The sequence below is a fragment of the Labeo rohita genome, chromosome 7 (genome assembly GCF_022985175.1).
Source record: "Labeo rohita strain BAU-BD-2019 chromosome 7, IGBB_LRoh.1.0, whole genome shotgun sequence".
NCBI lineage: Eukaryota > Metazoa > Chordata > Actinopteri > Cypriniformes > Cyprinidae > Labeo > Labeo rohita.
The window spans coordinates 24546854-24574547 of NC_066875.1; the positions used below are offsets into that span (position 1 = coordinate 24546854).

At 36.7% G+C, this 27694-nt stretch overlaps 1 protein-coding gene across 1 annotated transcript in view; it reads right to left on the reverse strand.

Annotated features, from left to right (window-relative positions):
* Positions 1–4027: 4027 nt before the first annotated feature.
* ptprn2 (protein tyrosine phosphatase receptor type N2) overlaps positions 4028–27694 on the reverse strand; it is a 199445-nt gene continuing 175778 nt past the window's right edge. The window contains exons 15-23 of the mRNA XM_051114640.1: positions 23924–24071; positions 23587–23660; positions 19133–19210; positions 16452–16571; positions 15076–15242; positions 12361–12414; positions 10069–10133; positions 7483–7556; positions 4028–4691 (exon numbers count right to left, since the gene is read on the reverse strand). Of these exons, the coding sequence (XP_050970597.1) occupies positions 4620–4691; positions 7483–7556; positions 10069–10133; positions 12361–12414; positions 15076–15242; positions 16452–16571; positions 19133–19210; positions 23587–23660; positions 23924–24071 (852 nt within the window). The 3' untranslated portion in view covers positions 4028–4619. The remainder of the gene's footprint in view (positions 4692–7482; positions 7557–10068; positions 10134–12360; positions 12415–15075; positions 15243–16451; positions 16572–19132; positions 19211–23586; positions 23661–23923; positions 24072–27694) is intronic.

Sequence of the window (27694 nt, forward strand, 5' to 3'; positions counted from 1 at the left end):
TAATAATAACAACAAAAATACAAAACAACAAGAAACATAAGGAACAGAACTGAGAATGCTGATGAAACAACCCCAGACAATGAACACAGGAAACACAATACTAACTAGACACAGCAATTAGGGAACAAGCAGACTAATGACAATGAGCAAACAGGAACTAAGGCTGCATTTAAACAAGTCTTAATGCACAGATCTGATCTTTTGTCCCGCCTGTATACATTTACTTCAGACATGACTGTTATCCGATGTTTACATTATTCCGTTTTCATTAATTTACTATGCACATGGTAGGCCCTCGGGTTTTAAATGGACGTGCTATCAAAATTATTTATATAATTCATGTGGAGTGGGCATTATTATTTCCCAGCATGGACAACAGCTGTCATAGATGTTTTGCCGCACAAAATCTGACTGAACAGAAAAACAGCAAACGTGTCGCCCTCGCATTAGGAGTTCTGAGGGGATTCGGATATGTGTGTTTAGACGTAGGTCGGGTGTCCAGATATCGGATATATATCCGATTAAAATCCACATTTGGAAGTGGCTCAGATCGGATTGCAAAAAAATGGATCTTGTGCGGATTTCTGTGTTTACACATGTGCATCCAATCTGTTCTGATTTTTCAACCCATGCTCATGAAAATACGTGCCTCTATATACATTTGTCCAACGCCGTAATTCCGTACCTTACTGCACATTTCGCTGCAGTTTCAAAGTGAAACTGTCCACAGAGTGGTGCTAAAACACGTTCAATACATGACCGTGGCACATTTTTATGTTGGTACAGGCACCTATTGCTATTTTTATTACGCTGCTTGAGGTACATATTGCGGCTGTTCAGAATTCAAATATCCGGGGAGTGTTGCTAAAGGTTAATGTTCTGTCATACTGGAAACATCCCCTACACCAAAACCAACCGTAAACCTAAATGCATTTGTTGATGCAACCATGCTATTTTAACTTGCTTATGCAGATGGGAGCTGTTTTATTTCATCATAGTTTCACTGGGCTCGTAACGGGACTCTGCATCACTCAAGGGTAACGCCGTATTGCGTGAGCTACCGCGCAAACCTACTGAGTTAGAATACTCATGCGTATGAAGCTGTATATGTGACGACAACATTCAAAAGTATCCATTTTCAAATCGCACAGGATGTTAAAATTGTGTTGAAGTCATAACAATAATCTGCAAGTAATGAAAATTAGGGTTTATAAATCCAAATTGTACCTGTAAATCGTACTTTGTGTGAAAAAGAATAAAAGTTGTTGGAGTTTTACTGCCTCTAGTGTTCATAGTGTTCAACTGGAAACTGCAGTGATTCATACACAGAAATGTATATAGTGGCACGAATTTTCAAAGAGCCTATGTTGGGACTCTTTTTGTGCCAGTGTAAATGCAGCCTAAGCTAAACTAGAAGTCCAAAACTAGGTGAAAACATGAAAGACTTAGTTATTATGCATAATAACGTGTAACTAACCCTAAGCCAAACTATAGTCCTAACCTAAACCCTATAGTAAGTACATATTAATTAATATTACTCGGTACTTAATTCTACAATTACACCATTACAAGGACACCCTAAAATAAAGTGTAGCCTAACCTAAATGTACATGAACCATGGAGTTCCATGTATTTATAAAATACATGGAACATACATGGCATACAATAATAATAATAATGCAGTTTCTTAACATAGCTTTCCAAACGAACGTTGAAACTGACAAGGAAGAAAAGAAATTGTTAAATAAAGTTGTTATTTTTGTTTTCTTTGAACACAAAAAGCATTCTCGTAGCTTAAACCACTGATGTCCCATGGACTATTTGAATGATGCCTTTATACCTTTCTGGGCTTGAACGTGGTACTACCGTTGCTGTCTATGCAGGGTGAGAAAGCTATTGGATTTCATCAAAAATACCCTAATTTGTGCTCCAAATATGAGGTCTTACGAGTGTGGAAAAACATAAGGTTGAGTAATTAATGACAGAATTTTCATTTTTGGGTGAACTAACCCTTACTCTAGGGTTAGGTTCAGTTGCATGTAATTATGCATAATTCACTATAACAAGGGCACTAAAATAAAGTGTTACCCATATTCCTTTTCTGCATATCAGTGGGTGATACTGTAACATTCATATTTGTATAAATAATAGAGCACATTGTGATTTACTTGCTAAGAACATTATCAGAGTACCTCTGTAAACAACTAGATAATCGGTACCACTTCATTGTAGGTGGCCTTAACTACTGTGTACTTACATCAAAAAATAAGTACAATGTACTTACTGTGTTCATATTGTATTGCAAAACACTTCTGCTGCTATTGAGGCGAGATACGGGTAAGGTTAAAGAAAAACAGAAATTAATTACAGATGTTATTACATGCAGGTATTTTTTTAAATGTAAGTACAATGTCAAAACATGTATGTACACAATAAGTGCACTGTATCATAGGATTAATTTAAATGTATGTAGTTAAGGCCACCTAATATAAAATGGGATCAAATATGTATTTAAAATCAATATACTTTTAAAGATTATTAGTAAACATTATCAATAAAAGATTTACTCTTTCTTCTAGTCTTTGCCTCAAGTATATCTCTCCCTTCAGTCAGATTTAACAAGTTGTATATTTCAGAAAATAAGTGATTAGTCATTTGATCCGTTCTGTCTGTACGTGTGGGCGTCCTGTGTAGCTTTATGTCTTTCTGTAGATTCTAGCCAGTTTCCTTTTTATCCTCTAATGCGGTGGCAGGCAGAAGTAAAGCTGTTATGTAGCAGAAAAGCACACAAGGTCATTTGCGATCATTAACAGTAAAATGCTTATGTACTGCTTTAACTTCTGGTAAACCAATTAGAATGCTGTTTTCATCTCTCTGCTCTTTATATATCCCATAAAACGGCATTTCCGATGCTACTCGTTCGATTTAGTAATCATCAGCGAGGCTTGAATCTGTATCTTTTATTTATTCATACATGTGAGTTATGTAATTCTAAGGACACCAAGCTTTGAATTCTTTGATTTTTCTTTATGCTGGTGACGTCTAACATCAACTTCCATGACTTGCAAAGTAAGTTTTGGAGACTTTAGGACATTACTGGGTCACTTGAGGTTTTGAGCTGACAATTTCAAGGAAAACATGCAAATAGGCCATTATTTGCAGTTCGAGTGTGTCAGTGAATGTAATGAAATTGAATAATTTAGAACTAATAGTACTAACAGTAATACCTCGTCTTTGACACACAGACATCGCGGTGGTAAAAATGAGATATCTTCATATGAGAGAGAAAAGAAAATGGATAATGACATTCTGATTTAGGCAACCTGGAACAGACGAGAATAATCACAATGTAAATTATCAAGGACAATCTAAATGGATGAATTTTAAAAAGAATGATAGTGAAACTAAGTTAATTAAAAAATCAGCTCGAGTTAAACTAGTTGTCGCCAAACGCAATAATTAATCGTGTTAGCAGTGCTGAACGATACCAGGAAATATGAATTCCCTGAACGGGAGACGACAGCATATCACAATCCTGCATAATGCTCTAGTTGCTGCAGGAAGCAATTACCATCCGTAATTTTTTCTAATAAACTTGTATCCCTCTGATGACGACCAATTAAACATGCACAATTATGGTTACCATATAGTTATTCATAAGATGATTAGCATGCCCCCCTTACATTCAGATCGGCTGCATACTGATAAGACGCAGGTTAAGCGACAGATACATATGCAAATGGCATGCAAATCAACATACAGAAATAGCAGGAAGGCGCACGGACGGCGTAAGTGCTGTCAATAATAGAGCTGCAGACAGGAAATTAAGAGGTGTGAATATTTATGCACGCACCTAAGTGAAAAGTTTCTATTATTCTATTCTATTATTGGTACATTAGCCTGTATTAATTGCTCAAGGATGAGCAAAAAAAAAAAAAAAAAAAAAAAAAGTCACCAGAACAGAGTGAGGATACCCAGTCTTTCTCCTTCAATTATACACAAAATGATTCATGAATGCAATTATCACTCAAGCTTCAGCATTTTCAGATTTATTGTTACTTTTATATCGCACACACAAAAATATGTACAATTACATTTTGGCAGACCATTTTTAATCACACGGTTCATTCTGTATGTATAATCGATTTATCTTTATGTAATACAATCTGTTTACTAGCTGATCTAGAAACAATATATCACAACAACAAAAGTTGATGCAAGGGAGATCACAACTGTAATATACTGTAGTATTCTCACTGTCGCATTAGTATTGCTCATCCAAAACTGAAGTGTAGTCACTGTATAAGAACATAACTGCAGTAAGATCACATCTGCTTCACATAAACACATATACTTCAGATATTTCATACGCACAACTAGCGGGTATGTAAACACCAATCCGAGCAGCAAATACAATCTATGATTGCATGCCTAGTTGGCTAGTTGAATGTCGTTCTAAACAATTATTTCAATGCTATAGAATTTTACACACACTTAGTAGAAAGAAATGTCTTATGCAGTTTGGATAGAGCTTAAAATTGCGTCAGTTTTCATAATCATCCAGGTTACACAGAAAAGAGAGGAAGAAGATAGTTCGGAAGTGTTTGTGAAAGTCTCCTTTACTGAGGAAGAGCTTTCAGGATGGCGTTCACCTCTTCCGCTACAGCAGTCAATGCAAACTCAAACTGTTCCTAAAGACAGAAGGAGAGAAAGTGGAAGAAACTCAGCCAAGTGCTTAAAAAAAAACACCAACATTTTATACTAAGCATAACGGATGCCGCATCCTGCGAAACAAAGGAAAAATGGACCTAAAGAAGACGACGTTAATACGTTTCTGGAAAGTACATACAAAATGTGTGTGTACTCCTTCTGTAGATGTGTGTATTTAAAGCTGCAGAGAAAATGTGTGACTCAGTGTGCTCTGTTCAAACTATGACTCAAAATCTGTCTCTTCCCTGAGGGGCACCCTGTGAAGATCGATCATTGTCTGAAGAGCGACCCTCAAAACTAACGTTTGAAACCAAAGCCTCCCACTGCAGGCCATGGAATAAACCTAGCTAAAGTGGGCGTTAAGTTAGCTGCAAAGCTTCACAAAACAAAAAACGGATAAAAAATCCCTCTTGAATTAACTTAACATGCACTCTTCTGCATTTTGAACCAACACAAATTAGACTCTCAAACACATGCAGTATGTAATAAGTGAAGGTAAAGGTTTGCGATGTCAGTACAAACACCTAATGCATGCAAACGACCATAAATGCAGGAAAAGGATTTGATCATTTTCACACATATCATTCGCTGTCATGTGCAAGGCGACTGCTTAGTAAGTGTAAATGTGAGCATTTTGCCACTAGATGGTGTCACATTAATGCCTCAGCGTTCTCCAGACATGATGAAGTATGGCTGTGGATATTTATCTGATCAGTCAAGCTGTTTATGAGCTTCTCTTCCAAGGTAAACAAAAGCCGGAGAGCTCATGGAGCTGCTAATGCACAAAACATTCCTATTCTGAGCCAGGAATGGAGAGGGTAGAATGGATTTTAGGAGGCAGACCAATTTCACACACGAGTACCTGCTTTGAGAGCGTTCTAAACGGGCAGGGCGAGGGGGCATCCTTTGGACATATGCTGCCTTTTTGGAGCTGAAGTAGTGACTGAGCAGGCCAGAATAGTAAAATCACAAATACTGTACGGTACACTCCAGAAATTTGCTGAATTAACAAACAACAGAGCTTGAGAGCAACGTGTTACGTTAGGCTTAAGGTAAATGATTAAATTAATGTTTTTGTTTTTTTTTTTTTCTAATGAAAAGTTTCACAGTTCATTTAAAAGTGATTAAAAATGTAACAGCAAGTTCCAAGGTGTACCAAGGAAATCATTTGTTTAAATGACATGACTATATTAGTAATACTAATAATATTTTACTCATAAATAAGTGAAAACAAAACAAAGACCCAGAAAGAGCCTGATATACAGACACAGACTAATTGCAAAGAGGATGGGGACTTGCTAAGGAAATAACAGCAGTCATTTTTTCCATCGTGACTTTTTAAAATCATATTTTACATTCTGACAGTTGTTGGTACGTTTTGTTAACTTGCAGTTACAAACCATTAAATTTACTCTTGGCTGAGGAAACCACTCTGGCTTTGATTCAAATTTTAGGAATTTGTTGCACACCATGGTACAACAAAAATGAATAGCTGATTATTCTGTGAAGTAGGCTGATTGCTCTAACAAAATGTATTCACTAACCTGAACATATGAAAAAAATAATAAGAATAACCTAAGAGAGGAAGCTAATATACTACTAATAATCACTACTTATGTAATTCTACTTATATATGCACTATTTTTAGTATCCTCTAAACAGATCTGCTATCTTTTGAACACAATCTGTTTACAGTGGCTAACCAGGTAGTCAGGTCTTTATCTTTCACAAACCGCAGCCAATGTAATTGAGTGTGGCTCTGAGGAGGGGACTGTCATTTGCTCATCTTGTTATCTCCCAACAGTAGACTGCTAAATATGTTTCTCCAGCATAGTTTCTAAAAAAATAGATCTTGTATCAGTCAATATTGTAATGCTGGAGACTCTCTAGCCTTTTTGGCTGATGCTCAAAACGTTGTTGCTTGTGGCATCAACAGGACGTGTTTGTCATGGAAGAAGTGATCAATTACAAGTTAATTTTCTGAGCTTGGCTTTTGCTGCTTTATTGACTATGTGGTTTTAGATTACAAATCGATGTTAATTGTAGCTATGTGGTTAGAGTCGTATTGTACAGGACGTCTCGGGACGATGTGTGCAGGTGTAATTGCACTTATACGCAGTCTGAACTTTTCCGGTTCTGATGATGATCTTATAATGGTATTAAATTGAATATGTGACCCTGGACCACAAAACCAGTCATAAGGGTCAATTCTCTGAAAGTGAGATGTATACATCGTCTTAAAGCTAAATAAATGAGCTTTCCATTAATGTATGGTTTGTTAGGATAGGATCATATTTGGCTGAGATACAGCTATGAAAATCTGGAATCTGAGGGTGCAAAAAAATCTAAATACTGAGAAAATCACCTTTAAAACTGTCAAAAAATGAAGTTCTTAGCAATGCATATTACTAATCAAAAATTAAGTTTTGATTGGAAATTTACAAAATATCTTTATGGAACATGATCTTTACTTAATATCCCAATGATTTTTGGCATAAAAGGAAATTCTATAATTTTGACCCATACACTGTATTTTTGGCTATTGTGGTCACATATTAGAATTGGTATTATTATGGAATTATTGCTAAAAATGCACCAAATACAAGGATTAATCTGCCTTAGACATATCAGTGAGTTGAATTTAGTTTCTCACAGAACAAATCTTTACTTTCTAAATGTAAAATAATGATACAAAAATCTTTAACAGAGACCCTAAATACCTAATGTCCATCACACAGTTCTTTAAGCAGAGAGTTTTACATGGTGTCTTACCTTGGTCTGTACCATGCCTGATCTCTGGTCCCTCAGGTGCTCCAGGGTAGCAGCAATATCAATCTCCTTTGCACCTGCAACAGAGCCACATAACATGAGTTCAAAGTACTCCATAATCATAGATCATCTTCCACTCTCAACAGCGCTCACTCTTTCTGTGGAATTACATTCCCTTCCAGTGTTGGACAAATAGACTTTGTCTGCACCTTGCTTTTAGCTAGACTTATTTTAGTTTACGGCAGAACCTCATGGCTTATTCTACAACAAAATAAGTCATTTTTAAAAAAATAAATACAATACTAGTGATAAAAATCAAATCTATAAAAACAGTAAATGTATAATGCCGTTCAAAAGTCAGTTTTTAAAAAAAAAAAAGTCTCTTATGCTCATCAAAGCTGCATTTATTTGATCAAAAATACAGAAAAAACAGTAATATTGTGAAATATTATTACAATTTAAAATAACAGTTTTTAATACTCTTTAAAATATAATTTGTTCCTTTCATGTAAAGCTGAATTTTCATCAGCCATTACACAATTCTTCAGTGTCACACAATCCTTGATACTCAGTTATCATTTTTTTCTCTTTTCAGGATTCTTTGACAAAAAAGAACAGCATTTATTAAAAATAGATTTTTTTTTCTAACAATGTAAGTCTCTACTATTACTTTTTATCAATTTAACACATCCTTGTTGAATAAAAGTATTAATAAAAAAATACTGACCTCAAACTTTTAAATGGTAGTTTATATTGTTACAAAGGATTTCTATTTTGAATAAATGCTGTTTTTTTGACTGTTTATCAAAGTATCCTGAAAAAAGCATTAAAGGTTCCAAAAAGATATTAAGCAGCAAAAACTGTTTTTAACATTGATAATAAATCAGTATATTAGAATGATTTCTGAACGATCATGTGACACTGAAGACTGGGGTGATGATGCTGAAAATTCAGCTTTGATCACAGTAATAAATTATATTTGAAAGAATATTAAAATTTGTAATAAAAACATGTATTTGAAAATCTGGAATCTGAGGGTGCAAAAAAATCGAAATATTGAGAAAATCACCTCTAAAGTTGTGCGAATTAAGTTCTTATCAATGCATATTACTAATCATTGAAACTAAAATTTACAAAATATCGATCTAATAAAAATTGTAGTAATACCATTTTTTTCTGTATTTTTTGATTCTGAGACGGTGGTTAATAGCAGTAGAGTTCATGAAAACACAGACGGTGAACCTGCACACAGTTTACATAAGACTGCACTCATGTAGAGCTGTTGTCAATACAAATGTACCACCACCGACTGAATCAAAACTGTAAAGTGAATATGAAATTTTTCACATGGCGGTAAGAGTGAAAGGGCTGATTAGAAGAAATCTCCCTTTCACCTTTAGCTTGAATGACTTTTTCTACAGGTCCATTGTTGTTTCTCCTCATAAATGAGCGGAGAGCAGGAGAGGTCTAACAAGGCCTTATTTCTCATTCATTCATTCATTCTTCAAAAAGAAAAGAAAGACTACCCCCTCCCTTCTGCACAGATTGATAGAGAGAGAGCGAGAGAGTTTGAGGGCGAAGGAAAGAGAAAAGCGGGAATCCTTATAGATGCTTTCTGAAAGGGAGCGAGTGCAGCTGGGGTTCCAGCCTCAAAAGTGCTCCAACACTTTCATGTCTTAAGAAGTGCAAGATTCCGAAGTTTAGGGGGAAAGACAGAGAGCGAGCATAGGAGGGGGCATCTAACAAGAAAAGGCTTTGGAATTAAAACAGCATTCTTCACTAATTTACAATTCATTCCTAGAGATGAAGAAAAGCGAAAGAAAAAATTTGAGAAAAAAGAAAGGGAGAGAGAGAGGAGGAAGACATGAAGAACAGGAGAGAGAAAGGGGGAATGGAAGAGGGAGATTTCTGTTGTTTAGGACTTTCTGGGGCTTTGATCACACAAGTGAACACTGGAAAGTGGGCAACCTGCGAGCCCCTCCTCCTTCCCAGAGCGCAGACAAAAGGGAGATGGAGGGGGCCGCCGAGGGCCGAGGCTCCGGGCCCCTGACAGCATGGGAAAGAGGCACAAATGCGGCGACGCTCTCCCTCGCATCTGGCCTTTGATCCCTCATTATGGAAAAAGCTACGGACCATGGTCGGGTCAGGAGTAGGGATGGACTGGTGACCAGAATAGAGAATGATGGGGGGAGGCAAATGCTTGGGTGACCTCACCAGATGGGGTCAGGAAGAAGGAGAAATGATTCGGACAGGTTATGAAGGCACCTTCTGTCTCCTTGGCTGGATTCACATGACTTGTTAAACTCTATGCAGCACTGAACGTTTCATATTTGCATGTGAAAAAGTCGACCGTATTAGGCGAAGCCGAAACCCTCGCAGTTGCTTACAGGTGCAAACACTGCAACATGACACAAGCTGCAAAAATCACATGCACACTTTTCTCTGTCCTTCAAGTTTTTATGCACTTTCATTCACATTAGCCTTTTGAGATCCTTTGCCATTCATTAAAGACCTCAATCATCCCCTAACGCACGAAGAGACCTTCACTGTGTGAAACGTGTGTTATGACAGCGCCTCCTCAATTCTTACCTTTGGCCATTTTATTCAGAACCATGTCAATCAGGATGTAGGTTCCACTCCTTCCAGCGCCATCGCTGCAAATGAAGAGAGAAACTCGTTATCACTTCTGAGAAAAGAGCAGACCTGTCTGAATGAGCATTACAGTGTGTGCCTGCTGAAACGAAAACAAAGCGTTCATTTCTCTGTTGTGTTTCAGCCGCATTGTTTGCTGTTGCATCATCCTTCAGCATTCACAATAATTCTGTCAAAGACGACTGCTGTCTTGTTTTCCCGTTCTTTGCAGAACTAAACTGCATTTGCAAAAAATGAAATAACACAACACAGCTGTTTTAAGTGCAAAAACAAAGCTTCTGAACACAGTGGGAATTTGAAGCGACTCGCAAAAGCATTTTAAAGTTCTTTTACCTTCTACGCAATCGACTAAATTGCGAGAGCCAGCCAAACTCAGACGCAGTTGGATGGTAAACTGCATTCTGATTTGAAATCAAGGTTACTTTTCAAGACATGCGGCTGAATATTATGAGCGTATTACTGAATGAATGTGTGTGTGCGTCACTTACTGAGGTTGCTCAGGTTTAAGCACACACACATACAAAACACATTCAAGTGGGGGGGTTTGGGAAATGAGAACTATTTAGGGAAACTCTTCCCTCTCTCCGATATCATTCTGAATTATTCAAATATGCATGACAGCTGTGAAGCCTGTCTTCCCCACAATGCACAACATGTTGGTCATTAACCCCTGGTGTTAAAGATCATTTGGCCACTATTTTAGTTTACACAGACTCACATTCCTCAATTTCACACTCAGGGTAAAGGCCATCCATTTTTACCATCAGTCATGCAGATATTCACTGAATACTTCATTTATTTAACCAGTACCTGAGAAATAATTGACTGATAATTTAGATCCCTGGACTGTTTGATTTTTATATAAAGGAAAAAAAGTAATAATACAGTAAAAAAAAAGCCTATGTCATAATATGAAGTATACTTCAAATCTATAATTAAAGACTTACTGCTATGAAATTATAATTAAACTTTGTTTAGAGTATTTCACTGCATAATGCACAATTCTTAATTTTATGCCTAACATTTGTTTAAATATCACTATTAATAAGCATTATATGATCTCTGCAGAATATCAGTCTATCACTTTTGGTATGGCAAGATGTCTTAAAATGTATTTCTTTTTCTAACATCTAACATTTAAACTTAGACCACATTATCAGATTATCTTTTGACTTCATGAATACATATAAATGACAGTTTTATGATTTAAAAAAAAATTTTTTTTTGCAATTATTTAAAGACCACATGTACCATTTTTTTGTCACTGGTGTTACCTTCTTTGGCAATATTAAAGGTTTTTATGATATATTATTTCTCAGGGTTTTTTTTCAGCACATGTAATCAGAGTTACAGAAAAATAATTAAAATGCAAAAAATAAACAGACTATGTCTTATTTATTGAATGTAACAGAAAAAAACACAGTAACACCAGTGACACAATGAATCACTAGTGACATAGATAAGACCTGATATACTGATCCTCACTGTTGTTACCCATAAGGAAGGTAACACCAGTGACAATTTTCATGAAAAATGCATTTTACAAAATGGCTGCTATCAAAGGTATCAAACCACACGTTGTCGATCATGGTATACTCACTAAATTAAGTAGTTTAATCTGTTTGTTTTCTACGTTTTTTTTTTTTTTTTTTTTTTTCCCTAACAATAAAGTAGGTCACACCAGTGATTTCAGCTAAAAGCTTCATATAAAATCATGAGATAAATGAGAAAACTTCTGATAACTGAAAAGAAACAGCGGATTTACCATGGGCCTTTTTTCATAGATCTTCAGGAAACATGAAGTCAAGTGATGTCATCAGTGTGATTTTTATTTCAAAATAAACTATTTTTGTTAAATGGTAACTCCAGTGACACAACTCCAGGGGATCAGTACTTTTGTTATATATTTTATAATATTTATTCAGCATTTAGTTTTTTTATTCCATTTACATCATATATTTAATAGTTATGAATACATTATTGTATTTTAAATGGTAGAAAAACCTGTTTGAAAAACCTGGCTGTGCGGCTGTCCTTTTGAAATATAAAGAAATTGTAACCCTAAGATGTTTTTCAAGTGTAATATTTCTGTAAAGGCAAGGGACAGAAAAATGGACATTTCCACATTTCCACAGAATGACCCATATATATATATATATATATATATATATATATATATATTGATGCAACTAGCTTATAAATGCATTTTTATATTATTGTGGTACTTGCCTGCAGTGAACAATTATTGGACAAGATCTGCCCCGGTAGCACTTGTTAACCTTTCTGCAATGACAGAAAAAAAGAAGCCATCAATATTGGAAGTGTTAAAAAAGGTAGATCATGGACATATTCAGTTGTCATTTTAAAAACTCTTATAAATATAGGCACATGTGACATCGCTTAATAGCAAACATGTTACTGCCAAACCAGAGGACTTTCTAACACGTGTCTATCAAATCATTACAAACGAAAAGGTCCATGCCAACAATTAAAACAAATGGAAAGGTTGTTAAATCCGTCACATTGTGACAAGCCATTAAGTAAATGATGTGTGGTTAGGTGTCATGATCCAAAACACATTAACCTTGCACAATCATAATTCCTGCAAAACCATAAGGCTTTGCAGGATTTTAAGGCACACAGGTGCTGTTGCCATGGAAACCTACTGTGTTAACTCATTTTGTTTCGCTTATCCAAAAAAAAAACAAAAAAAAAAACTCTGCTTTGTGCATACCTCAAGGTTGATTTCTCAAGAGATACCAAAAAGGTTTTTTTAAGATCAGATCTAAATGCTCATGGGATGACTTTCAATTCTAAGACCCGCTGCACACATTTATATAATGTTATTTAAAGACAACAGGGTCCAAAATTAACACTCACCAAGAGCCAAATGCAAGAAAAATTGGCTTTGGCGAGTTTATAGAAGAGAATTTACTGACTTTAACTTTTAATAGTCGAAGTCAAAGTATAAGAATGGTTATCTTACCCACACTGAAGTGAGAGACATGCTCGATTAAAATAAAAAAAATCATAAAAACTATTTAAGAAAAGAAAAATTCTCATTACTCACAAATCATCTACAGACTTCTATTTCTGTGGAAACATTACCTTCAGAAGAATGCCTCAAGTTTTATTTCTTTTAGCAATGTGAAACATTCCTTGATTGTAATATTCATTTAATAAAAGTATGAACAGATATGGTTTTTAATTAAAAAAATAGTGCAAAATACCCTTCTAGACCAGTAAATTTTTCTTGTTTGACAAAAAGTTAATTTTGGACCTTGAAATAAATATAATATAAAGTCTGATGTTTCCTACACAAGAATTGTGTAATAAAAGCGCTTTAAATAGTTGCTTCTTTGCAACTATCAGTATTGTTTGAGACAGGGCAAAAGAGTGCAGAGGGGACTGTCATGCATTGGGGCATTAGGGCAGCAACGTGTGTTTCTGGGTAAAACAGAGGGGCAGAGAAAAAGGGTGGGTGAGTGCGAGAAACAGGGACATCTGGTGAGTTTGAGATGCAGGTGGGGAGGCAAGGAAAAATCAAGGGCCTGGAAGAGGAGATACAGTTTCCAATGATCACTTTTGTGACTATGCAACTGGGCTCATATAACTAGCTGCAACATCACAAAAATGACACTGGCAACCGCTAATTAGCTGGCCAACGAAAAAACAAGAGAGGTGAGTGAGGAGCGTTTGACAGATTCAGTGTGAGTCATGGCAGTGTATGAGACAAGACTGTGTCACAGGCCTTTGGGGAGATATTCAGAATGGCAACAGAAACCAGAGCAAGTCAAACACAAGCACCGGGGTTAAAACCATCGCACCAAAGCCTCAATGCTCAAGGTGTCATTGAAACTTTGAGAGATTTGTTTGTTTTCTAAAGTGAACAGAATATTCAGAACACCTTGGGTCTTAGAATGGGAGTGATAATTCAGAATCAAGGATCATATGTCAATCATCAGTAAGACTGCTGATAGAGGATCAGACCCATCGTATTCATTTAACAGGGCACAAGATCCAGCATCAGCATTCCAGATCTAAATGCTTTGTGCATATGATCCAACAGTCCTCCCAAAATCAGCACTCCAAATCTGACGCTTTAGAAATATCAGCACATACATTTTAATCTCATATGACAGGTAAATTTAATTTACCTGCATATGTTAAAAAAACAGACATTTCCCCAAAGCATACACTGTTTATAGTAGGAGAACTATTTGAAATCTAAAGCATACTGTGCGCCTGTATCTATAAAATGCTTAGAAAAATGATGGATATACCATAACTCATTAGTCAATGATAGGAAAGTCTCCAAAAGATTATACATAAAACTAAAAATACAAAGCAGACAGTCTGAAATGTAACATGCCAACATAATTTCCCTACATTCTGCGGTGAAGTACTGGGATTAATAAACTAAATGTAACAGCACAGCAGAACACTTGCTAAAATTTGTTAACTCTGCTTGAGCATGAACAATGAAACCAAAATGGATCATCCTATTGCAGGTATACATGCGCCTGGGCCAGGGTTGTTAAATTTCTTTAAGGTTTTACCCCAGAGGCCTATTGCATTTCTTCAGAACGCACACAGCAGGTGAAAAATGAGGGAGTCATACGCTGCCATTGGCTTTCCTTTCACCACTGTTTTATTGCTGAACATTTCACATTTAATTGGAGTGTTTAATTTAATAGGAATCATTGTGGAGGGATTGCCATGCGTTTGCTACTACGCACACACATAGGAGTCTGGAATACTAAAAAAGTATTTAAACTAGGGCTAGATTTTATTTCTTCTTCTTCTTCTTAAAAAAACACTCTTTATTCTTTCTAAACCTACAGGCTGAAGGCAAATGAACAAAAACTTATTAGGAAAATAAGCATTTTGACTCAAACATTCTGCTATTAACATCCTAGTGAAATACAGCAGCTGGACACATACCTGCGGAAGTCCAGCAAGGTTCTAGCTGACTCTGGAACATTCTGGTCCATCCAGGACAAGAAGTGGAACTGAGTGACTGTGCGGGTCTCGTTAGTCTGGACGTTCTTCAGGTAGAAACTGCGCACCAGGAAGTCATCACACCAGATATGCTCAGAGACCAGATTTACCTTCAAGAACATGAGGAGAGTGTGGTTTTACACTATACATCATGTAATATAACACGCATGAGGTTGTCAAGGTTCAAAATCTAACTTCACATTGAAATTTTGGAAATGTATCATCAAATGCTCTGACATTTATTTAAAACAATTATATTTTTTAGATTCAGCATGTATAGTGCTACCAAGCACAGATAAAGCTTGTAGGAAATATTATTTTGGCACAGCAACTAATAATTATAGACGCTTTTTACATTTCCAGGGTTCTTAGAAGAAGTTTGATTGTCCAAAAGAGGTAAAAATATTGAGAAATTCATTACACACAGAAAAAAAGCGGTCAAAATTCTACCTTTTGGGGTATAGCAGCTTGTCACTGGAGCAGTACCCTTAACCTTTTAACTGTCACCTGTCCCCTCAAATGGCCACCTAAATTTACTTCACTATATTACAATTAAATCCTAATGACAAACTATACAGTGTTGTAAAGGTCTAAGACTCCTAAATAGATATTTTACCACCTACAAATTATGTAGGAACAGTAATAGATCAATTTATGACAAGAGTCCACCTCAAAAATCTACATCGTAACAGGAGTTTTGACCTTTGTCACCAAAAGTGTTTTTTCGTTGCCTTTTCCCTAATCATTTGAAAGTTCAAAACCATTCATCCTTTGAAACTCATGTTTGTTCATGAATTATAACAATTTAAGTTTGGATAGAGCACTTTCACATCTATGTTGAAAAAAGGTGGTGACAGTTAAAGGGTTAAAAGGACATCTTTGTACCTTTTTTTTGTTTTTTTTGTTTTTTTTTTACCCCTAATATATAAGTGCCTTAAGCTGATGTACCCCAAATGGTACAATTCTGGCCTCTTTTTTTCTGTGTGTATGGTGGTTGGAAGAGAGTAAGAGTAAAGAGAGTAAAATTCGCTATCACTCCCTCAGCCGTATAATTAAAAACTCATACAGCAGCTTTTAATAGTTTTCTGAAATTTAATGCCAAGGTAATATACTGCAACACAAAGTATAGCTTTATGAATGTACTTTATTTTTTTAAATGAAAATATAAAAAATCTTTGTTAAATTTACAATGTTAATAACTGTGGAAAGGCTGTGAAAAAGTCCACTGTCCTTAATTTAGTCAAGGTATATTAAAACCTGAAATACTAAATAAATCATCATTCAAATATGTAAAACCACAGTGTCCACAGGAGCTTTACCTCATATATGTGGTAGAGGTCGGAGCCTTCATCAGGCCAATACTGATGACACTGTTTGATGCCGTTTTCAGCAAGAGGTGTCAGCATGACAATAACCACACAGCCACTCTCCCAAACCATCTACGCAACAGAAAATGGAAAAGAAATGTTACAATGTAGACAGGGAAAGAATTCTCAAGACAAAAAAAATCCTTCCTTTACAGCATGACAGGATTCAGAGAGTTTCCCTTTCATCAGAGCTCACTTTTAACATAATTGGCCTTTATAACTCAACCCCACTCGTCGCTGTAATCGAGGTTTAGTTTAGTCTTCCAGCCCACCTCCCTTGCCCTTTATCTCTCAATCTCTCCTTCCCCTTGTATACAGAACCACCTCAGCCTTGCTCCATTTCCCCTAATCACACTTTTACTGGTGTCCTTCAATCACGGAGAGGCCCACTGCGGCCATTAGGAAAATGAGGGAAAACACTGACTTTTATGGTAGCAATAAAATACAATGATCCCGCTCATAAAATAATCAAACTCATGTGCCACACGTCCCCACGGAGTCATTAACAGAGAAATGTGGAGACATTACACCATGGTAAAAGTGGTTCAAAAAGCAATATGAAGTTATCATTATGAATATGTTATCATTTTTAATCTCACAAAACACTGGAGATGAAATTGATGAAAAATAAAAGGTCTTAAATTCATGATTATATGATGAGAGAATGGTGGAAATACAAAGCAGCTTGCACAGAATGTAGTATTTAATAGAGTTTTTCTGTTTTACATGTTTCATCCCAATAGAATTCATGGTACAACTATTAGCTTACAAAAATAAAGACAGAAATGACTGTATACATATTCAGCATTATAAACTCAGCAAGATATTTTCTGACCGAGGAGGTCACATACAAAGATCACAACGCTTGATTCTTTAATACCAGAGCGGGAACTGAAGGTCATTGGAGGAGCTTGCACTAATATTTCAGACCAGATGATCAAATATTGTTGAGTTTAAGCTTTGCAGTGCAATATGCAGAAAAGGTCAAACAAAACCAACAAACATGTTTCTGAAAACTCCACAGAGAACAGGACTGAGTGCTCTGTGCTTGGTGAGAATTCTGAATAAAAATTGCATAAAGCATGCATATTCTATGAATAAAACTTTGTTTCCTTTTAAAACTTTTTACAATATTATGCAAAGAAAAAAAAACGTTCTTGTTTGACGTGGACAAACCTTCAATTCTGACATTCATATTAAAACATAAAGAAACCTAAAGGGAATCATCACTGCTTGTCTTTAGGAGTTCTGAGAAAATAAACGGTTCCAAAGAAGTACATCTAAAAAGACCTAAAACACCAATATGTTATATTCAGTTTTGTTAAACTACATTTTTATCAGTTTATCAGTTTCTGTTAGGATGTATACCCACAGATTTTTAACGAATGACTTGAGAACTTAATTAACTAATTAAATCACTAATTAACACTGTTCCTATTTTTTCTTCTTACAACCTCATGAAGCCTAATGAAGAAGGAAAATGTTTGCACTTTACATATAAGTACATATGTATATATGCGTGTCCTTTATTAAAGAAAAAACCTAAGACAGCAAACTTTTAAAAGCTTGGATCTGTTTGGTATGAATCACCTTTTCATTAATGAGAAAACAGAGGCAATGACATCACTATGTTAATTGATGAGGATTAATGTACTCAGTTTAATTTAAATGGAACTTTTAATGGGCTTTTTTGGATTCAGAACCAGCCTGACTGTCTATAATTCATCTGCATGGAATTAAATCAATTTAGATCATTAATTTTCTGACAGTAATTGACAAAATGACAAATTCAAACAGCCAATAACATCAATTAGTGTACACCCACATCATTTAGTAAACACAGCTTTGTGATTATAGAGGGTCAAGTGACAGCAACACATTACCACAATCAATTTATTAAAACGTAGATTATGGTTTATATTTAACACCATCTACTTATCTAACCTTCAAAAAAAAAGGAAACAAAGAGAAAACAGGTTCAGAGCTGCTGCTATCTGCTGGTTGGAAAATATTAATTGAGTTTAAAACATCCTACACACACCAGCAAAAAGCATTTCGTTGTTTCTTAAAATCAACTGAGCAATTACCACCGATTCTAATATGCAAACAAACAAATAAAAGCACTAGAAATCAATTTGTTATATTTAAAACTATTACAGTGAAATATTTTCTCATTCAAAGCATGTCTCACAGAAAAAGCTCAGATTCTCTCATATATTTTCAGAACTGACACTGTGAAGTGAGGAATCCCAAACCTTACGGGACCTTTGGCCCTCCTAATTAAGGTAATATGGCGATGCTCATACAGCAGCTTTCAGAGTGCAGACGGAAAGTGTCCTTTCCACCGCTTACATTATCAAAAAGGCCCGGTTTTGCCTCATTTGAGAGTTCATACGGTGCACAGATACTTTCACGCTATATTTCGAGTTCTCAATTTGCTTTTACAGATATTGAAACCAATATGAATGCAAAAGCAGTTCTTGCTAATGGGTTTGCTTGAGTCTAATATGGTAAAAAGAAACTATCCAGTCTGAATAGTGGTTTTGAATCATGAACCATTAACCTAACAGTGCAGAGCAACATTTTCATTTTTGCACTCATGGATTAGACGTGGACAACACTGAGTATCTTACCTGCCAGAAGTCTGCCACTGTGGAGGGAAGAGGACCTTGAGCGCTGATATAAGCAGGGTTTCGGGGGTCATGGTCCATCTTAAAAGTGAAAAGACAAGAGTAAATATTTCATGAATATTCATGAAATGCACATTTTCATTTAATACTGAAACACTTAGCAGTCTGTTGTTTAAAATACACCAAGTGATATGGCTGCATGTTGGAAGGATGGAGGTTTCTATGGTGCTCTCCTCTAACATCAAGCCTCCTCTATGTAAACTGCACTGTTTCATTTATCTTATTTATTTGCTTGCTGAACATTTCTTCGGCCCCCTCCGATCTTTGGGGAAGGGGTAAACAAACTTGCTGCCAAGAGAAACAGAATGTCCACGATTTCTGTTTGGAGTTAAAAAGCTTGCGAGAAAAAAAGGAACAGGAAAAACAAATCAAATAAAGAGAAGGCAGCGAGGCCTGTCACTAATGAGAGCAGAGTCGTCTCTCTCACGACCACCTCCCTTCTCCCGACCCCTCATTCTCCTGTCTTTCTCGCTCTCATTTTTATCTACTCCACATCCACTCGGTCTTCCATTTCTATATCGTTCTATCATCTCCAGTCACCCCTTCTTCCTCTCTCTCCCCTGTCTGTCCTCTCCGAGCATGTGCATTCTTTAATACCTCTGATTAAAGCCGGCTCTGGGAGTAAAGCAAGGCATCTCTCTAATCAAACGCATTTATTGATGAGAAGCTCAGTGGCTGGAGGAGGGTGTCTGCGTGTAATTGTGTGCGTGTCTGTCTGAGTGAAAGCTGTCCCGACGGAAAAAAGCTAATGATGGAAAGAAAAAAACTTCATATGGATATGGACTATGACATTCATAATGCACCAGCCACAATAAATAATGACAGGCAAGATCTTCAGCAGCACTTCAGCTAATCAGCAGCAAAACCATAACAAGCAAAAGCAGATTTCAAACCGGAGCAAAGGGACAATCCACCTCTTTTAACTTATTTAATCTAATAGGTTTGCAGTGTTTCTCAGCCTTTTGAGACTCAAGTATCTCTTCACTGATACAAACCAGAATGTGTTAACTGTTAAAAGCGATATCCTGCGGTTGTTACCATTAAGGATCTATTTCTATCTCATCTAACATTTAAATTTGGTTTTGATAGTATTGGTAATGTTAGGTTACAAGTTACCCTATTTAAAATGTAATAGTAGTGCAACTATTTCAGTTACTTTATTAAAGTAATGTACTGATCACATTTGATTACTTTTCTAAATTTCTAATGAATGTTTTAAAATTTTAAAACCAGGCAGGGTTAGCCTTACAGTAGTACTCAACACTTATTACCGTCAGACTTCTCAAAATACTTCATCACTTGAATTGAGATTATAATAATTTAATTTTAAAGCACAGCCACCACAAAATCAGACCTTAGCACCTCTTTTCACTTTGAGATCTGTCTGAGCTCAAATAAGACAAATTTAGAAAAAAAAAAAGTCAATACAATTTGGGAAAGAATGCAATTAAATCTGTGTGTCTGTGAAAATATTCAGTGGAAACCCCCTTTGTAATCGTTAACATTTTCATAAGTAACAGTAATTTAATTACACATTTTTCTCAGTAACTGTAAATTATTACAGTTGCATTTATTTTTTAATTAAATTATATAATTCTGTTGATTCAGTGAAATTACAAAACATTTTTTTGACTCGCATAAAACCAGTTCATTTAGATTTTACCATATGAAGCACATTCTTAGATTTAACATTTATCATACTATTTTTATATTTAATATTACTTTTTAAAAAATAATATTATATTTTTAATATGATCATACTGGATTTAATTTAGGATTATCATTAAGATTATTAAAGTAAAATATATTTATATACTTTTTATTGTTTTCTCAGTTTTATGTATTCAGTCTTTGCTGCAGGTTTACTGTTTTTTTTTTTGTTTTGTTTTTTTTTCTTCTGCTTATCCATTTATATATTTGATGCATAGTCTATGGAGCGAACCAGATTTACATATCACTGCAGGTTGTATTCCGTACATACATGCATGTGACAAGTAAAAATCTGAAATCTTAAATCTACTGAGGATGGAAAACAAGCCCAACAAATCACATATATATTCTGGGGTACATGTAGACATGATTGGCATTTACCGATTTAGGCAGTAGAGGGGGGAATGGTCAGAATGGGGCATGCTTTGATCAGTTCTTATTTAATAATCCATGGCTACAAGCTGTGCTGACCACAATTCAGAATTTAGCTCTTATTATCTGTCTGATGTCTGATGTATGGTATCCGGTCTTTCACTCTGACCATTAGTCCACACATCCCACTCTGTCCATCAAAAAACATCAACGCAAACCCGCATTCATCAGGTTCAAAAGAAAGACGAAGCAAAAAAAAAGAAACTCACTGATTACAACACATCCTGTCCACACTCATTTTGGAGAAAAGATATTATTGTCTGGATGCATTACAGGAGAACATCCTCCTGGCCTGATATGTCTCCTTATAAAAAGAAGTGAAAGCTGTCATCAGGTTGGAATGTGCCCATTCTGAGCTGCAACAAAAGCATGTTTGCTGTAAGAAGGCAAGGTATGCAGTCTTGTTAGGGTGTCAGACTTGGGCTTATTAAATGAAGGAAGGAGAGAGTGGACGAGACTGTAACACAAGCACCAAACACTTCTAGAATGGCTGCTGCTCTTTCATGAGTATGTGTATGTGTGTGTCCTTGAAGCTCCAAACTAAGATCATTTAAAAAGTACAAATGTGGCCATTTTTCACATCCAAAATGCTCTGATTTGATGAACATTTCTGCATGCTGATCAAGTGCTACAGCTGTCTGCATGATAGCACGTATGTCTGTCTTTGTGAGTGCGTTTGGGAGTACGTATGTCTTTAAAGCACAAAAGCCCATCACAAAGCCTTTCAAAACTTTTGCTAAAGTAATTGCATGGTTCAGTACTTCTGCACTAATTTCTCTATAGCTTCACAAAAAGATCAAACACCACTGCATGAGAGAGACAGATTCAAACCCCATGGTTACAGTGAATGACACGCACACCCATTAGCATGGCAGAAAATGGATATAATTGCTTTGCACAACCTTAATTGTTGGCAAGAGCAATTTAAGGGTAGAACAATTATATATACACAAGCCGGCTAATGCCGGCAGTCTATATGAAACTGTTTTTTGACTACCCGCTCTCTACAAAGGGTGTTATTATAGTCGATTTGTCATTTCACACTCTGAGAGATTATCACACTCCTATAGTCTAATTACTTCAAGAGATCTGAGATTTTTAGAGCTTTATCGGTAAATTCAGCATCTGAAAGATTTCAAAGAAAGAAGAATATCAGGGCATTGTGTGATTTGTTCACAGGATACAAGATTCAAGAATATTTTTCACCTGGTTTATTCACTTAATTTTACTGAAAGGAACTAAATATTATGTGTATGTATGACTGAAAGATAGAGAGCTCCAGAGCATAACTCAACCCTAAACAGTCACCAAATGCAAAGGAAAGGGTGTTGGTGTGAGGATGTTGCGAAAAATATCACGAATGATTTACTTTGAGGCCTTTTTTCCTTTCTTGCAGCTAATGAGAAAGAAGCTACAAACATTGACAGACATAATTATCACAGTTTTTGAAACGCACATTGCCAAATCCCTGCTGCGCTTTAATTACCGCGCCTCCATGCATTTGTCTCCGCACCAGCGGATCAGTGCACCCAACCCCGACTGCAGCGCGAAACCCTCGGGGAGGGAGGGCTGACTCGCTTGTGCCTTTTGTTTCATCTTTTGACGAGTTGGAGTCCAAAAATAACAGCATGTAAAAATGACTCAGTTTGACTTTCTCAGTGTGATATTGCTGCACAGGTATTATCCTGATTAACAATATGTGTATGTACTGATTAAGGGGCCAAAACAAAAATTATTGTGTCTGCGATGGCGACGAAATCACAGCGTTTATTTTTTTAAAGCATTCATGTGGGCTATGTCTTATATTATGCACACAAAAAGCTAGACAAGCCTTTCTTTTGCCTCATAATGTTTGCCATGTTTATTTTTGTACTAGACTGTTTGAACCTACTTTTTGCATGTTGTTTTCTTTGTGTTTTCTCAGTCCCTCAGTGCCTGTGCTTCTACATGTACATAAAAGAGCATATTTAACAGTCTGAGAACGGTCACTGTTGATCCACAGAGGAGAGAAGTGAAGGAGAAAGGGGGAACATATCTAAGAGCAAATAAATAAAATATAACAGCAAGCCTTTAATTTCAAAGACGACGTTAAAATAGACCTGGCAAAGTCCAAGCGGTTGGCACAAATGGCCATAAATACTGTATTTCGAAAAGAGTCAGTGTTTCAGTCACATGGATGACCTGCAAGAGGTGTTTGCACTCCTATTAATTGATATGATGGGTAAAATATGTAAATAATGAGTGTGGCTACTTACAATGGGACTGGCGTTGATGTAATCAGACCTGGATTGGTTATTCTCCGGCTTCAGGATGACTCTGGAGTGATCATCTACAGTATTCAAAGACAAACAGACAGAACGATGATGACGTAACACGCTTTTCTTAAACATGTGATCATTCCTTTAGCAGAGAATGCATGTTTTTATAAAACTTCTGATCAGTGCATTTGATTAGAAGAGGCTACTGACTTTTTTAATGAATCAAAACAGAACGCATTAGCCTGTGACAGGCCGTGCTGCTGTCCTACGGCATAGTGCGCAACAAAACAAACATAAATTCACTCGAGGCAGATACAATTTGCGAAGCACTCACACACAAGGACGCCGTGTGGGCGGTTGCGCTGGACATTCTGTTCCTCCTGACCCACCACACATGCTGCTGGCTCAGCCTGGTAACTACAGAGAGCCTCCCACTCCTTATCCAAACGATCCTTATTCTGCAGGTGATCCTCCATATACGACTACACAAGGGAGAAAAACAGAGACAAAAGTTGCCTGGAAGGTCCTAATGTTGATATGGCGAATAAAATATTTCCCGTAACACACATAACTCTCTCATGCATTCCAGGCCAGACAACATACAAAAGAGTGACGCACGTATAAAGCAGAGGATTTCGGTTCAATGCCGGGTTAACATTTGTTGTTTATACAATGCAAACAAGAGCGTGAACCATATTTCGTGTGCTTATGCATTTCATGTGCCATTTGCCTTCTCGTGTAAACGTTTTTGAATTAAGTCTCCGTCCCTCCCCTAAATCCGGCGAGCAAAAAGCTCCATAGCAACTTTCCATTCGTCTGCTGTAATCCAGCTTTACCTCCAAGGCCAACCTATCGCTTTCTGTGCTTTCTTTCTTCCCAACAATACAATCACTCACCTATCCACCTTCAGACAGACAAGAGCTCAAACCCGCTCAGCACGGGGAATCGTAGACAGTAATCCTAAACATGCACCACAAAGGAGGAAAGAGAGAGAGAGGGAGAGGTAGAGAAAGGGGGGTTGCAGGGAGGGGGCTTGTCCTGACAATCACACATGCAATTAAGACTCCTGAAAGGCCTGGGCACGCCAGTGCCTCTTCAGCCTGCTTCAATCACTCCTTTTCACTGCTTGCACAAATGCTGATAAGATTGTCTGCGCTTAAGCCGCCTTCCCAAGAAGCCCAAATTGAATTCAACTGAGACAAAGGGGAGTGGAGGGAGAGAGACAGAGACAGAGAGAGAAAGAGAGACAGACAGAGAGCTCAGAGGACTGTGTCGCTGGCCAGAGTGTAAGAGCGTAAGTGTTGTTTGGCGGGTGGTGTCTTGTTTTTTGGCTGCTTATTTCTGGCCTCCCATTGTTCACCCACAAGAAGGGGTTTACCTTGTGCATGTGGGCATGTGAATGTGTGTTTATGAGTTTATTGTGTGAAAACAAATTACACACTCATAACCTAATGTCAAGAATCCTCTTGGCCCGTACACAGACAACAATCCGTAATCTCACAGGGCCATGACACACATTCAAACGTTCCTGCGTGTCAAAATAGCCTTTTTAAAACATTTTAAATAGAGAATTTACAGAACATCAATGTCTTCATGTGCACCGACATCACCGCTACATAAACATTCTCATAGATATATATTTTTTATTTGAATAGCATTTTGCACTCCTCTGAACCGTGGGCATGTGTGTGGCAGACTTTGTTTTAAGAGATGATGAACCGTGTGACAAGTCGCTTAATAGAAGACATTATGGTTCATATGGAATTCATGATTTAGTGAAGGAGAAAATGACTTTGATTAAATGCCACTGTAATAAGATTAACTCAAAGAGGAGAAAAATATGTGGCCAGTGGCCAAAAAAGTCTAGGTGTCAGAAGACTTTCCTTTCAGTTTAAAGACAGTTTAGAGCATGGCTATTACTCAGATTTTCCATAACAGCTACACTATACCTATACCTGTGGGGTTGGTAAGATTTTTTAATGTTTATGCTCACCAAGGCTGCATTTACTTGATGAAAATACAAAAAACAACAATACATAAAAACAATCATTTATTTTTTAGCAGCCTCCAGTCTTCAATGTCACATGATCCTTCAGAAATCATATGCAGAATAATATGCTGATTTGCTGCTCAAGAAACATTTCATATTATTGATATTAAAAACAGCTGTGTTGCTTAATATTTTTGTGGAAACCAGGAGAGGATTATTTGACGTAAATTTGAAATAATGTTTTGTAACATTATAAAAGTCTTATTTTCACTTTTGGCCGATTTATTGTGTCCTTGTTGAGTAAAAGTAATATAAGTTGATTTACTCAGCCAAACGTTTGAACTGTAGAGTAAATGCATGAATAATAATGCACAAGAATAATCAAAAATCTCCTACAAAGCCATGATCTCTATTGATCTCTATCTAGCTTAACTTAATAACAACCAAAGCAGTTTTCCACAAAACCATTGCCATTTTACTAGCATAAACCATGACAGGCAGCTGCACTTAAAATGTTCTCATCCTTCAAGTTACATATCACAAGAGAAACAAATTACCCAGCAATCAGTTTACTTCTCCGGCTCTGCCTGAGTGCCGCGAGCAGACAAATGGCAACTGTAAGTGGCCACATATGGCTGTTATAAGGACAATTTGCTCTTCTTGAACGTATATCTGACCTTCTGGACAGAAGTTTTTCATTTTTTTTCTCCTTTAGTTTTTCTTGTTTTGACGTTACAGATGGCTGATGGAGCATCTGCCCTATGTGTGTGTGTGTGTTTCTGAGACCATATGTAACAGTAACTCTCTCTATTTGCCTTCTCTAATACCACCTCTATTAGCAAGATGATGCGTGATTTAATCAGAGACAGAGGGATTTGGCAACCAGCCAACCATTTAATCACTGAGGTACTTCTCCGTGACAGACAGCAGACCCTTTTCTCTCCATTCACACTGAAAAAAAAATCACTCAATCTCTTTTTAAAGCAATGTCAAATAAGCACTAAATACTGCAGGGTATTGCTGGCTTTCGAATGCACGCACATTTCATACAGAACACATCAAGGATTTGTTGCTCTACTCAAAAAAAACTAAAAAAGACAAAATCTGCATCTCTCCCGCATTATCTTTCATCATGTCCATGCTGCACGTATGAATAATAAACACAGAGTGCAGTGCAGTGGAGCAACAGCAGTGAACTGTGGCGCTGTCCAAGGTTCTGAATTAGTTCTTCATGATCCTGCAGTAGCTATATATAATAAAAAGGTCAGATATCTGGGCTAAATCTCACAGTGTGTCCAAAATCACATAGTCAGTATGGTAGTAGGTACTACCTTTGAAATTGAACTTACTACGTGACTGTTGAAAAAGTTTTATATAGCATGGACCAAATTCTAGTGATGCTGACCTACAGCTTCAGTAGCATGGCTTTACTGCCATTTGCAAATCCTTTACCGTGGCCTCCGTGGATAGTAAAGTGTACATCGAATGCACACATCTTATGGTAAGTAGTAGGTCATCTGGGTACTGTTTGCCCACTGCTTTTCAAACTCGTTTTTCACATACTATATAGTAGAGAAGTATTTGATTTTGGCCGCAATGCCAAACCAATCATATGTCATAATAGCTGATCTAAGCCTTACATTTTATGCACACAAACACATCCATGTCTGACCTAAGACTGTTAAAGACAAAAGGCTGTTTTGGAGATCGAATAGGTCTTATATTACAGTGTGGTAGTAGACGGAAATCAAATACATAGTATTTATTAAACCAAAGAGAAAAAAGCTGTAGGACTGTCAATCAAAACATGATGGCAAAACAAGGGGCCATTATAATGCTGGGCAGCTTCATATGAGGCTGGGCTATGGAGAATGCATTTCTCTTGCTTTGCTCTTATCTTTGAGGAGGGATGAAAACAGATGCCTTATAGCAACCTGACATACTGAGAGATTACGCTATCAGAATAGTTATTATTTCATAACCCGTCTTTGATTGCACCCATTGAGAGATGGATAGTGTACGAGCAGTAACCTCTGATAGTACATTGCACTAGCTGGTATTGCAGTCATTTCTTAGAGATGTTATTTTGAGGTTTTCTGTAGCACATCGACCAAT